The 17,500-nt window shown below is 43.1% G+C and overlaps 1 protein-coding gene across 1 annotated transcript in view; it reads left to right on the top strand.

The window, feature by feature from the left end:
- Positions 1 to 5,030, top strand: part of LOC122130081 (dual specificity testis-specific protein kinase 1-like) — a 24,390-nt gene extending 19,360 nt beyond the window's left edge. The window contains exons 7-10 of the mRNA XM_042704755.1: positions 1,894 to 2,070; positions 2,386 to 2,469; positions 2,978 to 3,064; positions 4,019 to 5,030. Of these exons, the coding sequence (XP_042560689.1) occupies positions 1,894 to 2,070; positions 2,386 to 2,469; positions 2,978 to 3,064; positions 4,019 to 4,120 (450 nt within the window). The 3' untranslated portion in view covers positions 4,121 to 5,030. The remainder of the gene's footprint in view (positions 1 to 1,893; positions 2,071 to 2,385; positions 2,470 to 2,977; positions 3,065 to 4,018) is intronic.
- Positions 5,031 to 17,500: the final 12,470 nt, after the last annotated feature.

Raw genomic sequence — 17,500 nt, 5'->3', positions numbered from 1 at the left:
TTCTCTCCCTCTCCCTCTCACCTCTCCCAGTCCCTCTCCCTCTCCCTCTCTCTCTCTCTCTCTCCCTCTCTCTCTCTCTCTCTCTCTCTCTCTCCTCTCATTTATAGCACCTCATTCTTCCCGGTTCACCACTCTCTGAGATCATGCCCTAGACGTGTGCAGGCTGTATAAAGTTCGTGCTCAGTCTGCAGATGATTAGGCACAATGCCGCCTCTACAATGTGCTTTGTCACCCTATCTCCCCTGGCCTGGCCTGGTCTCCTCGGGCCTGGTCAATGATTCACATCATTAGAGGTGGTGATGAAAGAAGGCCTCATTACAACCTACATCCAGCACACAGGCCGTGTGAATAATAATAATGACGATCTTATAATGTTAGTTTGTAAACCTTTGTTACCTTAAAGTCAAAGTCACAAACGACGCAGATGAACATCCCAAACACACTCTGCCTGCACAGTCCAACACAGAGGACCAATAGGACACTCTCCTATGGAGTACAAATCTTCAATCGCATCCACCATTTCTATCTGGCTATATTTCTTAAAAAAAAAATCCCTGGAACTGCCCCTTGATCCGATCCGGATCCGCTCATAGATGTAGTAGGAGCTTCCTTTGGCCCATAGCACACCCCTCCACCAGGCTTCCTTTGGCCCATAGCACACCCCTCCACCAGGCTTCCTTTGGCCCATAGCACACCCCTCCACCAGGCTTCCTTTGGCCCATAGCACACCCCTCCACCAGGCTTCCTTTGGCCCATAGCACACCCCTCCATCAGGCTTCCTTTGGCCCATAGCACACCCCTCCATCAGGCTTCCTTTGGCCCATAGCACACCCCTCCATCAGGCTTCCTTTGGCCCATAGCACACCCCTCCACCAGGCTTCCTTTGGCCCATAGCACACCCCTCCACCAGGCTTCCTTTGGCCCATAGCACACCCCTCCATCAGGCTTCCTTTGGCCCATAGCACACCCCTCCACCAGGCTTCCTTTGGCCCATAGCACACCCCTCCATCAGGCTTCATGGAAATCTGACCTGGCAGATAAACCTGTTGACAGAAAACAATTCCTACACATGCATTTGAATAGTATGTGAATGGGCCACTGTGGCAGAATGACGGATTGATATTGTTTGTTGACTGAGGCCTGTCAGTGTTATCCGCTGGGGAACCGGTTCCTCTGGGTCAGGGTTAGTGTCCTGTGCTACCTGTTACTCTGGACCCCAGAGGGACTAGTCTAGTCTAGTCTAGTCTGTGATACCTGTTGAATTACTTCAAACGCTAAATATTCACGTGCTTTCATTTGGTATGACTATTTTGTTGTTTTGTTTTGAAGTCTACATTTCTAAGTGTATTTTTGTAAATCCAATAAACCTGAGGTCAATCAGGAGTGGTCCCGATGTGGTCTCAGAAAGTAATTACATTAGATTTAATATTTTAAGTAATATAAAAGATTACATTTTTAAAATACTTTTATACATTTAACTTTTTTATATTGTGTTTCTCTTGGAATGGATTTACATTCAATGTGGAAAAGCATTAGAATGTTATATTTGTCAGTTGTTATTTTTAGTAGAACACTATTTCTTCAGAATTATTCCCCAAAGCCATGCCTGTCTCTGTCCAGTATGCAGACTTGGCCAGGCTTCTTTTAGTGTTAGGCTGCACTGCCATCTTTTGGCCAACATATAGAATTACATGTGAAGGTGCAATGAGTTCATCATAAACAGGAAACACCACTGGTGAGAAGAAATTGCAGACAGAAAATCCTGTGACACACATCAAGAAATGTTGTCAATGTTGTCAATATGGTTTCAATGGTTGTTCAGCTGTCCTATAAAGTGAACGTTTATTTCTGACTTTGTGTGGCATTTGTCTTTTCTGTGTGTGTTATTTGCAGAACTGTCTGATCCGGGTGACAGCGCGAGGCAGGGAGGCCTTGGTCACAGACTTTGGCCTGGCCAGGGAAGTGGTGGAACTCCCTGCACTTCCTGCCAAGGACAGGAAGTTGTCATTGGTGGGCTCTGCCTTCTGGATGGCCCCTGAGATGCTGCGTGGGGAACCGTATGACCGCAAGGTGGGTGTGTGTGTGTGTGTGTGTGTGTGTGTGTGTGTGTGTGTGTGTGTGTGTGTGTGTGTGTGTGAAACAGTGAAACAGTGAACCAGTGACAGAAGATGTATGATCATAGTGGAATGTCAATAAATTAAATAAAAAAATTATATTAAATTACATTTTACTATTACATTTACGATCTAGAGAGCTCATATGAGTAAAATATGAAAGGGTATAGTCCATATGCCTACCCTATGTTATGCAAAGGGTATAGTCCTATATTGGGTTTGGTAGTGTTGTATTATCTAGCTGAAGCTGCTTGTGTGCTGCTGTTGCCAGGTGGACGTCTTCTCCTTTGGGATCGTGCTGTGTGAGATCCTGGCAAGAATCCCAGCGGACCCTGAAGTCCTTCCCAGAACACAAGTATGTGTGCTCTCAGCATCAGGCTCACACACACACACACACACACACACACACACTCACACACACCTACACACACACACACACACATACACACACACACACACACACACACACACACACACACACACACACTGAACGGGGGAGAGAGACAGTGAGAGAGGGAGAGACAGTGACAGAGAGTATGGATCCATAAACACACACACACACACACACACACACACACACACACACATAAACACACACACACACACACACACACAGGTGCAGGGCATATCTCACATTCCTGTTGGTGGAAAACAGTAGCTTTAATGAATCACAAACATGCCTGTGCGTATCAGATCTGCATCCACTCTGTAACGCAAGCGATGGAATCGTCTTGTAATCAAACTTTTTTGTGCATCGTGGCAGTTTACTGTGACCAGCTGATGCCTGATATGCTTCCTCCCTCCCTCCCTTTCTCTCTCTCTCTCTCTCTCTCTCTGTGCCTGTGTGTGTGTGTGTGTGTAAGGATTATGGCCTGGACATATCAGCTTTCAGAAAGCTTACGAGTGGATGCCCACAGCGTGTTCTGGAGCTGGCTGCCAGCTGTTGTCTGGTGAGTTCTGTGTGATAGACGGCGACAGACAGCATTGACAGGAAACACCGTTTCATAACATGTCCACAGTTTTGAGGCTGAAGATAATTTGTAATGCATGTGTGCAGTGTGAAACTTTTTAGGTCAGGTTATTGTAATCAGATGGAGGCACAGATCCAATTTCTTTATCACCAGAAATGGCATTTATTCATTCGTCGACGCATTAACCTTGTGGCTGCATCCATTGGATCAGTGCGTCAAGAGATGCATCCATAGGATCAGAGCGTCAGGAGATGCATCATCAGAGCGTCAGGAGATGCATCCATAGTATCAGAGCGTCAGGAGATGCTGCATCCATAGTATCAGAGCGTCAGTAGATAGGATCAGAGCGTCAGGAGCGTCAGGAGCGTCAGGAGCGTCAGTAGATGCATCAGAGCGTCAGGAGATGCATCCATAGTATCAGAGCGTCAGGAGATGCATCCATAGGATCAGAGCGTCAGGAGCGTTAGGAGATGCATCCATAGGATCAGAGCGTCAGGAGATGCATCCATAGGATCAGAGCGTCAGGAGATGCATCCACAGGATCAGAGCGTCAGGAGATGCTGCATCCATAGGATCAGAGCGTCAGGAGATGCTGCATCCACAGGATCAGAGCGTCAGGAGCGTCAGGAGCGTCAGGAGATGCATCCACAGGATCAGAGCGTCAGGAGATGCGTTGATTGAGAAGTAAATGTGTTTCCACGTGTAGAAGCAGAGGAAGAAACAAGAACGAGTAGGATGTAGAGTCAGATCTTGTGCATCGAACAGCAGCATGAACAACTTGCGTGAACAACACACACACACTCTTGGGTAACAGCAGACACCCTCACACACACACACACACACACACACACACACACACACACACACACACACCCTCACACACACACTCTTGTGTTAAACTGTCTGCCTGTGGTCATTGTCTTCCACCCGCAGTTGGAGTCTTTCCGGAGGCCGTCGTTCACAGAGGTCCTGGACGAGTTAGGGGAGATCGCGGAGGCCCTGGAGCCCCCTCACACGGAGCTGACCACAGGCTGACGACGGGTGACCGGGGAGGCTGAGCTGGCACCCACGCGCCCGCCAGACTGACTGACTGTAGTGAACTCAAATACTGAGACGTTACCCTAGACACAAGCACCACGTAGAAGAGGAAGAGGATGAGGAAGAGGATGAGCTGCACCACATAAAGAAGCAGACACTCGCGGTCGGTGCTAACTGCTGAAAGGATACGGTCGACAGCACCCCCTAGAGGTAATCATCTGAAGTCAACACAGAGACAGGTAACACAGTGGAGAACTTAACTTGGAGCAAAGACTGTATGATGCTTACTTCTCTTCTGTATTGAATGTGGAAACTTACACTTTAAACAACTTTTTTTTGTACATTAGTTTGAACCTTTTTAAAATGGTCATGATTAACCACAGAATTAACTCCGAAGTGGATTTTAATAGATGACTACGCTTTCACCGTTGGCATTGTTCCCTGTAATAACGGGTCTTGAAAGAATAATTCTGTTGTTAAGGAGTGCATGTATTGAAGTAAGTAAGTGAGTGTGTGAGTGAGTGTGTGTGTGTGTGTGCCTGTGTGCCCACATCAGTGTTTTCATATGATGGATTATATCTGAATCTTTTATTTATTTTGAAAAGAAGATATCTTCACAACCACAATATTAAAGCTCTTTTTAAAGAACTCGTATCAGGACTGTGTTAAAAAAAGACACGTGTAGGACTATCTCCATAGCCACCAGGTATATTGATTTGTACGGTAGAGTCAGGAATTAGTCACCTCTTCTGGGCATGCATATTCTCATTCATTCTAATAGTACATAGATAGTTTACCAAACTGTAGGCTAAAAGAGCACTTTTTTATGTCAAATGAATTTGAATCATTTTACATAACTGACATACGCACACACATGCAGGTGTACACACACACACGTAATACATACATACATATATCATCAATATTCCTAAATCCATACATGAATAGACGGGTTGCTCCAGCCTTCTCGCTAATGTGTGCCCTCTATGAGATGAGGAAGTGAAAAATATTTCAGTCATAGTATAAAATTTCAGTCATAGTATAATATTTCAGTCATAGTATAATATTTCAAAATGTTCATTTCTTATTCTTTAGTGGTATCACCTCTAGTTTAGATGGTCCTCTGACAGTTGTGCCTTTCTATCATATTCATTATAAACAGCAGCATGTGCCACTCTCAGCACTGAGTTAAGCCTTTTGGTCAGTAACACGATTGTGAATTATTCTGCTCTAATGGTGATCTACTATCTTGAGTCTTGTACCGTGCACTATAGTGAATTGAACTTTCACACTTTGTTTTACGGACGGGGTCATTTGTGGATGTTACTGGGACTGAAATGTATTTTGCTAGGGAAGGTCTCAGCTTTGTTCCATGCAAAATCCATACTGTTACATTTAGGGCTGAACGATTAATTGCATTTGCGATTTAATCGCGATATGATAGAACGCGATTTTCTAACCGCAACGTTCGCGATTAAAAAAAACGTGGTCTAAAAAAAAAAAAAAAAAAAAAATTAAATTAAACAGCAGCATGCTGTTAATGCATGCATTAAATTTTTTTTTTTTTTTTTAAGATGGTACATTTTGCACAAAGTGTTTAAAAAGTGCATGCCTAGTGTTTATACTTAAAATGACTTTTTTTAAATTACTTAAATGCACAGTTGCAAAGCCACCGATTTGTTGTTCTTGTTTCTGTAATGAGCAGTTAAATAAAAATGTAAAATGTGGGAAAGAATATTTTACACTAAATGTATCTAATATTGTGTTGGTCATATTTAAATCATTCATTACGTTTTGTTGGGAAAAAAAAGAGGATAAAAAAAAAAAATCGCATATTAAATCGCAATCGCAATATTTTGGTAAAAAATCGCAATTAGATTATTTTCCCAAATCGTTCAGCCCTAGTTACATTTGGTGCCATTGGTGCTCAGTGTACCTACAGTATGTGTAGAGATCTGCCTTGCTCTTAAAATAACATACCAGAAGATGATTGCATTTGGCAGTGTGTACACAGCCCACGGTTGTGTATAAGACATAGGTTCACAAGAGCACAGACATAGTAGACTAAAACTTATGACTACTTTTACCTCTGCAAAAATTCTTCTTAAAGATCAATCTTTCACAAGAACAGACACTCAACACGTTTCCTCGACTGTGACAGTACTCGTGAGATAAGTCCAGAAGTCTGTGCCACTTTTTTTTTTATCTCTTGTCGTTCATCTAATAGACTGCTTGTTTTTATTTGGAAGAGTTTATGAGCATTTCATTTGTGAAAACCAATCTGCTTTGCAGTGTCTTGTTCTGTTATTTCATAATATGTTAGTACAGATTGACATCTCACATCACATTGAAAATACATATTTTCTTTGGTCACCTGTCTTGTCTTACTAAACATCTCCTGTTTATACTTCAGAACAGTTGTGTGTGTATATATGCATTTTAGGTGTTCCTTTCATTTATTTAATGTTTTCTTAGTCTTTTAATCGTCTGTGACTGTCTGTGGTTTTTGTACGTAAATAAATATTATATTAAAATGTCTATTTGGATACACCTGTTGTCAGTTACAATTATTGTGTATAACTTGTGTATAACTTGTTTTTCAAAATGCAGACAGACTGCCATTAAAAACAGTCACGTAACTCAAACCCTATCCAACAGCCATAAATCATTACATCGTGCTTCGAGGTGTCAGAAGAGTCCATTACATATATCACTCATTAACCAAAAAAAACCCTCCTATCTCCCATTGTTTCTGAGATGATGTGGCTTGACACGGGTTCCAGCTGTGGCAGGGCGTCTGAGCGCCGTTTGAGTGGAGATTGATAGGGAGGCGCAGGCCCCAGGGCCTAACACATCTGTCTTCATTAGCGACGCTGTGCTTTCATGTCTGGTTACCTGGCAACTTCCCACCGTTGGCGTGCTCTCCTCCCTCATGGTAATCGCATTTGCCGAGGGGCCTGGTCTTTGAAGCATCTGTCGCCGGACCACTCGAGGCTAGAGCAGACTCGCGGTTGTAAAGGATGCGATGCGTTTATTCTCCAAAGGCTCTGCCTCGAATCATTTCCATTTAACTGTGGTAACAATGCAGTGTTGCATAAGCTGATTATCAGGTGTTGGTTATCTTCACATTGCACTAATACATGATGTAGCTGTTATGATACATGAGACGGTGTACATTACGAACAGAGGGACCATCTGGGACAACTGGGAGGAAAGTTATTATGTTCAGTAGCAGTAGCTTGCTTTGTCCCTTTTAATAGGCCACTGATCGAATACAAAATGCACACTTATTTGGGACACACTGTATTATGGGATTGTGTGATTTGTTTAGGGCATTTGCCAATGCTAAAATAGATCCATAAAGTCTGCTATCAACTGCATGTGAAAAGTTAATATACACCCCGAGGTCAGTGTGTTTTAGAGGGAACGGTGTGTGTTAAATATTGAGTGTTATGGAGTCATTGTTGTCTTTGCACCTCTCCTCAAGAGACAGATGCTCTGTCAGAACTGTTTATCTGTGGAGACGGATGGTCGCCTCTATCTCTCTCTCTGCCTCTTTCCATCTCTCTCTCTCTCTCTCTCTCTCTCTCCTTCCCTGTCTCTGTCTGAGAGGACAATGTGAGAGGTCTCTGCAGATGGTGAAAGATTTAGCAGGTCTATTAACTGAGTGTTTACACAATCCTATCAACTTGTCTGTGCCCATATTAAAAGTGACGAACAGAACCCAATTCATTATTCAGGTAAGACTCCTGAAGTCTCCCTTCGCAGGGTTTTGTCTGACGTGTTATTTCTTCACAGCTGGTTTCAGATGAAGGCTTTCAAGCACTGCTCTTAGGTTTTGATTCATGATGTTTTAATTAACAACCTTTGTTGTGTTAAACCGTGCGTTGGCACAATCTTTGAGAGAGAGAGAGAGAGAGAGAGAGAGAGGGAGAGAAAGAGACTTGGGTGTGTTTCAAATCTAATTTGTGTTTCCTCTTTGTGTTTTTCTACGTATTTGTTTTCCAGTGTAAATGCAGTGTGTGGATACAATAGTTCCACCGCTCAGTTTGATGATGTTGATGCCCATATTTTGAGTTGATTGTGAGCAGTAAGGTTCCTCTCCCCTGCTGAATCTTCCGATTGAGAGGTGCAGTAAGGTTCCTCTCCCCTGCTGAATCTTCCGACTGAGAGGTGCAGTAAGGTTCCTCTCCCCTGCTGAATCTTCCGATTGAGAGGTCCCGCGGAGGCTGTTTTGTGGCGTTACTCCATAATGAACTGTGATTGCACTCAGGCTCCTGCTATGCACAATCATAATTCAGGGACTTTCAACCCAACGGTGACAAACCAACCCAACGGTGACAAACCAAGGCTTCACTCTGAGCAGCCGAACAACAGAACAAATTCAGCTGGTCACGTCTGTCAGTCTGTCACTACCTTCGGAGAGATCCTAGTAAATTGTATACGGTATTAGATGTATATTAACAGCATGAGATCCTAGTATAATGTATACGGTATGAGATGTATATTAACAGCATGAGATCCTAGTATAATGTATACGGTATGAGATGTATATTAACAGCATGAGATCCTAGTATAATGTATATAATGTATACGGTATTAGATGTATATTAACAGACTACATTAACAGTGGCCTTCACCAGTACAGTATGGTGTCCAGAAGATGTCACTGTTCAGCAGGGAGGGATTATTCTTCCTAAATGACAGGTCCTATGGTACAGGTATGGAACACTAGCCTCCTACCAGCCTCCAATAAGTACAATATGTTATTCCATTTTTTAGTAATCTTATTGCTGTTGGAAGATTTTCTACATTAGAGGGCTATTTCTGTTTTTAAAATGTACGGACACTTTAAAATGTCATGCATGTAAAGGCCTCACCATGGACTGGCACATGTAATGATTCCTCATAAATGGCGGTTTGGTGGTTTAGTAGACTACATTTGACGAACAACTGTGCAACCAATTCTTCTTGCTCAAAGATTATTCACATATGTCAACTTGGTGTTTTGTTATTTCTGCATTATTTGGAGGTGAATCATAAAATATTCAAAACATTAACTTGTAAAAAGAATGTAAACAAGTTATGAAAGCCTTTTCAAAAGTAAATATACTGTCAACGCATTCACGAGTCTTGCCACTGAGGATGAAAAAATACATTAAAAAGTAACGAAAGTATAGACTTGTGCTGTATCAAAATAAGCCTATAGACCTATATTTGTTCACTTATTCCCCACTGTCTTCCTCGATCTCTTCTTCATCCTCACATCCTCAGTTATACCCAGAAGCAGCATGCTACTCACTGTAGGACACTGTAGCAGGCCAATGTTGGTTGTCTTGAGTAGGTTGTATGTTATTTTTTCAGTCATTTCATAATTTGTGTGTGTGTGTGTGTGTGTGTGTGTGTGCGTGTGTGTGTGTGCAGACCTACTCAGAGAGGGTTTGTTCTTAAGTTATGCAGAGGTTCAAGTTTGTGAAGTTTAAGCATGTGTGTCCTATGAAGTCCGCACTCATAGAGAGCAGTCATAACTGCTAAGATTCACTGTTATTGGCAAGCCTTGCCCAGAATTGTTTAAGAATAAGTGCAACTGACACATCATGTACTAAACTCAGAGCAGTGTCCAAGATCTGAGTTATCTACCCAGAGGAGATAAGGTGCGTTCTTTATGAACAGTACATTCCTCAGCAGCACGCCGGGAGTGCAGCAGGTTATATGGTGTTGAAATAGCCTATTTTCGTTATTGATTACTTAGCCGCTGAGAGTGAAGCCATAAATGGCATGTAAACATGGCGTTGCTGATAAATGACAAGCATGTTTTATTTGTTCCACCTCACCCCTCACTCCCTTAGACAGACAGACAGACAGACAGACAGGAGGAAGACACTGACAGAAAAGACCCAATAAAAAACGGCCGCCCGCGTTTTATGACTTTCTTCTACTCCCGCGCCGCAGAATCGTGACTTGTAATTACTCCTCCACAGGCTGCCAGTCTCTTCAAGTTTAATGTTCTGTGGCGAATAGGAGTGATTTCATTTCAACTTCGATCAGCCCGTCAGTGCATGAAGTGACCTTCAGCACGCGTGGATGGGGGGGGGGTTAAGGAGTCTCCTATGGCGGTTGGCAGTTTGTGATCGATGGGAAAGATGATAAGCGCCCAGTGCACAGAGCAAACAGCCAGTGGTTCAAGGTATCAAGGAGTGTGTGTGTGTGTGTGTGTGTGTGTGTGTGTGTTAAACACTGGTAGATTTAGATGGAACTCTGTCTTAGCAGAAATGACCTAATTGTATTAAATCTTGTCCTTGTGCATTTGCGGTCGAATATTGGTGCCGTTGCCTCCCCTGGCTTTACTATCCTGGCACTGGTGGAATCTAAGCCAAGTGGTGGTCTATGTAGGTCAACCAGTGGCTAGAGGGTGGGACTTGGAACCAGGCAAGGTGTCAAGGTGACCCAACTCATAATGAAAGAAACGACATGATTTATGAGGCCCCTCACTCTAACCAAACCGTCGCCTCAGAGTTTCACAGACCTCTCTCAAGACACACAAGTGAGTTTCACAGACCTCTCTCAAGACACACAAGATTTTGTGACGACCAGAAGCCATGCGTGTCCATTTGCATGCCAATGTTTGAGACCAAACGATATTTGCATCTGTCGTGGTTGTGTTGGCACCACCAACTGATGTGTTTTTTTCCTGCCTGAGCTGGCGGAGGGAGGGCACTGTATTGAGCCCTTATTCAGCGGTTTACTCTTTCAATTAATGAATCCAGAGCCCCTGGAGATCCCTGGCTCATTCATCTACCCAGTACTGATGACTTTCTAAAGTGCTGTAAACACCAGAACACTGCTCACATGGTATCAAACATTCTGCATTTTCGTGTTAACGGATAGCTTTTCCCAGTGTTCGTCCACGGAGCCCGCTGCAGAAACAGGGATTTGAGATTCGAAAGACATGAGATTGTAGTGCGGTGTGCAATTGGTGGCCCATTCCGGGTATTTGTCTCTGCAGGTGTAAATGCTCTTGTAGGCTACAACGGCTGTAATTCTCTACAGGGTAATTGAAGTGACAGAGGATTTACGGTCGGGCCGATAACAGCCGTTTGAAGATAGATCAGAAGCCGCGAGGCCTGGACAGATTGGGTTGGTCAGCTGACAGGGTTGTTTGTTATCTGAAGACCAACGGCGAATTCCTTTCAGATGCCAGTGATTGGAGTCTGGAGTCTGGTGTGGAACGTGAGGAAAGAAGGAGAAAATGTCCGAGGACGCGTTCCAATGGGGGGTTAGGGATGGAACCGTTCCAGGGTCAGATATTTTCTGGGATGAGAATACTCTGAGGTGAAATTGAAAGAGACCAGATAACTGTACAGACAGATAGGATTACAGTACGGACAGACAGGATTACAGTACGGACAGACAGGAAAATATAGCCTTTTTTTGTCAGGACCATGCTCATCCAACAGGCTGTGGCAGTTCTGGTTACACTTAATAAATAATGAACTAGGTCGAAGATGGGTCAATTCAAACACTCAGTCTCTGGGAGAAAGAAGATACAACAGAGTGTGCTCCAAACAGATAACGTTCCACTCAAAACAACAAAACAACATTTACTCACAAAACCACTGGCTACCAAACACATGCTATGCACACAATGTGTTTCAACTAGACTACCTTCTTTAGGCGTGTTTCAGGCTCTTGCTGTATTGGGCTCCCTTGGTGAACCATTAGTGGAGACTCTTCATAATGATAGGGGACGGCTGCATTCAGATGGTGAGGACGCCCCCCTGTGGCCAGGAGGACATTCACATTTAGCCTTACAAAAACAAAACAAACAAGATGACTTCAGTCAGTTTTATTGTCGCACAAACACGTGCATATTTAGGTGGCGACAAAGGACACACACAGGCCGAGGTTTTATGCCATCCCGGACTGTCCTTCCTCCAGGACCCCAGGGCAGCTTTTAGGCACCCGGGGAGTGAAGTGATCTATCACAGGAGAGTGGTCAGTTCTTCTGCATGTTTTTCTGTTGGGGTTCTTAGTGGAGGAAACCCCTTGTGAACACAGGGAGAACATGCAAACTCCACACAGAAAGGCCCAGGAGATAGCCCACCTGAGCACTAGGGAGAACCTACCCCCCAGGACCAACAGCGCCCCATGCGGGAATCTAACCCATGACCTACTTGCTGTGAGGCGGCAATGCAAGCACATGAGCCACCGTGCCATTTCTCAGATGAACAAAACTAGGGAGTAGATTAGGAAATGACAGAACCACTTAACAGTGCATTCAGCAATGCTATTTCAGAACACTTTTTTTTTGTCATATTTGGCAAACTGTCTTGTCAGATTTCTGCAGCAGTCAGGTAGTTGTCTGTTCTGTGGTCAAACTGTGACTGCCCAAGGTCCTGTGAGGGAACAAAACACAAACACACAAACAAACAACAGAAACGTAAACAAACCAGTCAGAACAATAGTCTGCTTGCTAATCATATGTCCAAACCAGTCAGAACAATAGTCTGCTTGCTAATCATATGTCCAAACCAGTCAGAACAATAGTCTGCTTGCTAATCATATGTCCAAACCCGTCAGAACAATAGTCTGCTTGCTAATCATATGTCCAAACCCGTCAGAACAATAGTCTGCTTGCTAATCATATGTCCAAACCAGTCAGAACAATAGTCTGCTTGCTAATCATATGTCCAAACCAGTCAGAACAATAGTCTGCTTGCTAATCATATGTCCAAAATAGGCAGAGAGTTTCACAACAGCTAACTCACTAACAAGCACTGACTCCACCTTTAGTTCACCGTTTAAATTCAGGAATATATAATATTCTGTATCTATCAGGAATATATAATGTTCTATATCAGTGGTTCCCAAACTTTTTACAGTCCCGTACCCCTTCAGACATTAAATCTCCAGCTACGTACCCCCCCTTTTTTTTGCCATGTTTGTAACCGCCGCCACGCCCCCTCCCCCCGCACACATATTCAGCATATAACACTGGAAACTGTCAGGATAGGTCACCAACCTACCTGTAGCTATTTTTGGCAGTGTAATTATTTCGCTGAATATGGGTATACATGAGTATTTCTATGACAATGTGACTTGGCTATTCGGACTATTCAAGATTTCATGTCTATGTATAGCGCCGTTTGAAAATGTAATGGGCTTTTTCACTTTGAAAACGCAAATCAAATTTTCTCCCCGCGTACCCCCTGAACCACTTTGCGTACCCCAGTTTGGGAATCGATGTTCTATATCTATCAGAAATATATAATGTTCTATATCTATCAGGAATATATAATGTTCTATATCTATCAGGAATGTATAATGTTCTATATCTATCAGGAATATATAATGTTCTGTATCTATCAGGAATATATGATGTTCTATATCTATCAGGAATATATAATGTTCTGTATCTATCAGGAATATATAATGTTCTGTATCTATCGGTAATATATAATGTTCTAAATCTATCAGGAATATATAATGTTCTATATCTATCAGGAATATATAATCTTCTATATCTTGTTGCTCATGTTGCCTTTTCAGTAAATTCCTGACAGCAAGTACACTAACCATACAGTACTGTGCGGATGTGCAGGGAACTTTCTGGATTGATAGCACACATGGCTATGGAACTGACAGAAAGAGAATAGATGAATGAGAACATATTGGCACTCTGAGATTCTTCTGAATGAAGAGTGCGTTACAAATCAAATTAATTATTATTAGTATTATTATATTGTTGGTTGGTGGATGTTAATCGTCTGAGCACCGCCTGAGAACATGTTGTGGTTGGTGGATGTTAATCGTCTGAGCACCGCCTGAGGACATGTTGTGGTTGATGGATGTTAATCGTCTGAGCACCGCCTGCTCATCCAAGGTGGAAGCTGACTGCTGTGATCTGTCTTGACTGGGCATCTGGGCGTGACGCTATACTGATAGCTGCCAAACGCAGTTTTTTACAATCCCTATTTTGCAATTGCATAAATAAGCCTTTCTGTGGTTGAAGCTACTGTAATGGGCAACAGATACATGGGTCTGGTACATCAACCCTCATTTGAGGGTAACACACATTTAGAGAAATGGACTTTTGATATGTAAAAACGTGCAGAAGATGGCAGAGAAGTCAACTACAAATGGAGTAAGGAAATTAAACACATTTTCGAAACCAGAAGACAACTCATGCTGCCTCATGCTGAGCTCACAGTGTGTCATTTCCGGACGTTTCCATACGATTTTGTTGTCAGTAGTTGTCAGCTTTGGTTACGTGGCTTTCCTGAGTATAGGCAGTGGATGTCATGGTCAGGACACGAATAAACTGGCAATGATTTGACTGATGTGGAAATACTAATGACATGTCACATCTGTGAGAAGTCATGAGGTGTTGGCACACACAGCTTTAAAGTACACCGGAGTCCACCAGACCTGCAGGTTCTTTAAAGTACACTAGACTACACCAGACCTCTACACTGCAGATTATTTAAAGTACACTAGACTACACCATACCTCTACACTGCAGGTTCTTTAAAGTACACTAGACTACACCAGACCTCTACACGGCAGATTCTTTAAAGTACACTAGAGTACACCAGACCTCTACACTGCAGATTCTTTAAAGTACACTGGAGTCCACCAGACCTACAGGTTCTTTAAAGTACACTAGACTACACCAGACCTCTACACGGCAGGTTCTTCAAAGTACACTAGAGTACACCAGACCTCTACACTGCAGATTATTTAAAGTACACTAGACTACACCATACCTCTACACTGCAGATTCTTTAAAGTACACTAGACTACACCAGACCTCTACACGGCAGATTCTTTAAAGTACACTAGAGTACACCAGACCTCTACACTGCAGATTATTTAAAGTACACTAGACTACACCAGACCTCTACACTGCAGATTATTTAAAGTACACTAGACTACACCATACCTCTACACTGCAGGTTCTTTAAAGTACACTAGACTACACCAGACCTCTACACTGCAGATTATTTAAAGTACACTAGACTACACCATACCTCTTCACTGCAGATTCTTTAAAGTACACTAGACTACACCAGACCTCTACACGGCAGATTCTTTAAAGTACACTAGAGTACACCAGACCTCTACACTGCAGATTCTTTAAAGTACACTGGAGTCCACCAGACCTACAGGTTCTTTAAAGTACACTAGACTACACCAGACCTCTACACGGCAGGTTCTTCAAAGTACACTAGAGTACACCAGACCTCTACACGGCAGGTTCTTCAAAGTACACTAGAGTACACCAGACCTCTACACTGCAGATTCTTTAAAGTACACCGGAGTCCACCAGACCTCTACACTGCAGATTCTTCAAAGTACACTAGACTACACCAGACCTCTACACGGCAGATTCTTTAAAGTACACCGGAATCCACCAGACCTCTACACTGCAGATTCTTTAAAGTACACTAGACTACACCAGACCTCTACACTGCAGGTTCTTTAAAGTACACTAGACTACACCAGACCTCTACACTGCAGGTTCTTTAAAGTACACTAGACTACACCAGACCTCTACACTGCAGTGTATCCTAATCACAATCCTAATACTAATGGATCAGTGTATCCTAATCACAATCCTAATACTAATTCATCAGTGTATCCTGATCACAATCCTAACACTAATTGAATCCCTGCAACAGGAGGGCCAGCAAGCATATGTGGAGCTGTTCAGGGTCTGGATGGTGGCAGCGGAGAGTGCCTCGGAAATGAGAGGGCTGGTGAAATGAGAGGGCTGGTGAAATGAGAGGGCTTGTGAAATGTGGGGTCTATCTAGGGGGGGAAAGACAGTCTCAAGAGCATTCACTGCAGCTACCCTGTCTCCGAGAAGTACTCCTGTTTGTGCTGTGAGATTCTGGGAGGCAATTTTTTTAAATGAAATTCTCTCTCTCTCTCTCTCTCTTTTTTTTCTCTCTCCCTCTCTAATTATCTCTCTCTCCCTCTCATTTTCTATCTTGCTCTCTCTCTCTCTCTCTCTCCCTCTCTTCGTGTCTCTCTCTCAGCAGCTGCTTTATGAAACCAATAATGACTTTTAGTCTAGGTGTCCTGGCAACCAGGATTCTAGAAGGCACAAAGCATCAGCGGGATACGCAGCGGAATAATTCTGTGCTTGCAAATGAGGAAGTGTGTTTCCTGCTTGATGCTTTTTAAAAAACAGGACTTGCTTCAACTTGTTCAAACGCCTGAGATTTGTAATGAGAAAGCGAACACTCTTCATCCATATCGGCAATTCTTAGGCACACACAGAGCAGGTGGGGGCCAAGGTTTTTCTGGTGGAGTGCACAGTGTATTCACAGAAATGTATTGATAGTAATCCTTTTTCCAAGATTACTGTTGAGTTGAAAAGCCACCCACAGGAAAGAGTTGTGCTAGTAACAACCATTACAAGTTTGATGCAAGAACCCTTAAACATATTACACAGAGACCTCTGTGGGGGGGGGTCAGTCTTTTGGTCATATCATTGAAAGCTTTTGGACTGACTTTTGGTCATATCATTGAAAGCTTTAAGACTGTCTTTTGGTCATATCATTGAAAGCTTTTGGACTGTCTTTTGGTCATATCATTGAAAGCTTTTAGACGTCATATCATTGAAAGCTTTTGGACTGTCTTTTGGACTGTCTTGTTTGCTAAGAACAACGGTTAATGTTAAAGTTAGCATCCTCTATTGAAGGGCTCTCTGAATAACCCTCCTAGCTACCAAAAAAAGAACAAAAGACAAAAGAAAAAATCTCCAATGAACCTTTAAATGTACCTCAAAGATGATGACCTTAGTGGTGACATTAGAATAGTTGGACATGAAAAGAAAAATTAAAAAAAAATTGTTTTTACCTCTATGTCTTTCATCTGAATGGATCAGAAGTAAAGCATGCAAAATCGATTAATGACAACTCATTGATAATGGATCAATGTTGTTGCTTAATGAATGAGGTGCAAATGAATTGGGAGCTTGTTTTAAAAAGAGGCAGGAACAACAGACCCAAGCGGACGAGGGCCTGTGCCAAGGAGGACAGAAGTGATGACAAAGCAAATTCAAATGAAGTGGAAGAGTGAGTGAGGTGAGCTCTCACACTGAAGGTTGCAAAAGAACAATGGCTGGTGGTGAGGGGTGGAGTGAGAGATTGGAAGAGAGAGGGAGAGAGAGGGAGAGAGAGAGAGAGAGGGAGAGAGAGAGCGGGGGAGAGGGAGAGAGAGGGGGAGAGAGGGAGAGAGAGAGCGGGGGAGAGGGAGAGAGAGGGGGAGAGAGGGAGAGAGAGGGAGAGAGAGGGGGAGAGAGGGAGAGAGAGCGGGGGAGAGGGAGAGAGAGGGAGAGAGAGGGAGAGAGAGAGAGAGAAAGGGAGA

The sequence above is a fragment of the Clupea harengus genome, unplaced genomic scaffold (genome assembly GCF_900700415.2).
Source record: "Clupea harengus unplaced genomic scaffold, Ch_v2.0.2, whole genome shotgun sequence".
Taxonomy (NCBI): domain Eukaryota; kingdom Metazoa; phylum Chordata; class Actinopteri; order Clupeiformes; family Clupeidae; genus Clupea; species Clupea harengus.
The sequence above is the reverse complement of the archived record's forward strand: the minus strand, read 5'-3'. Positions and strand labels throughout refer to the sequence as shown.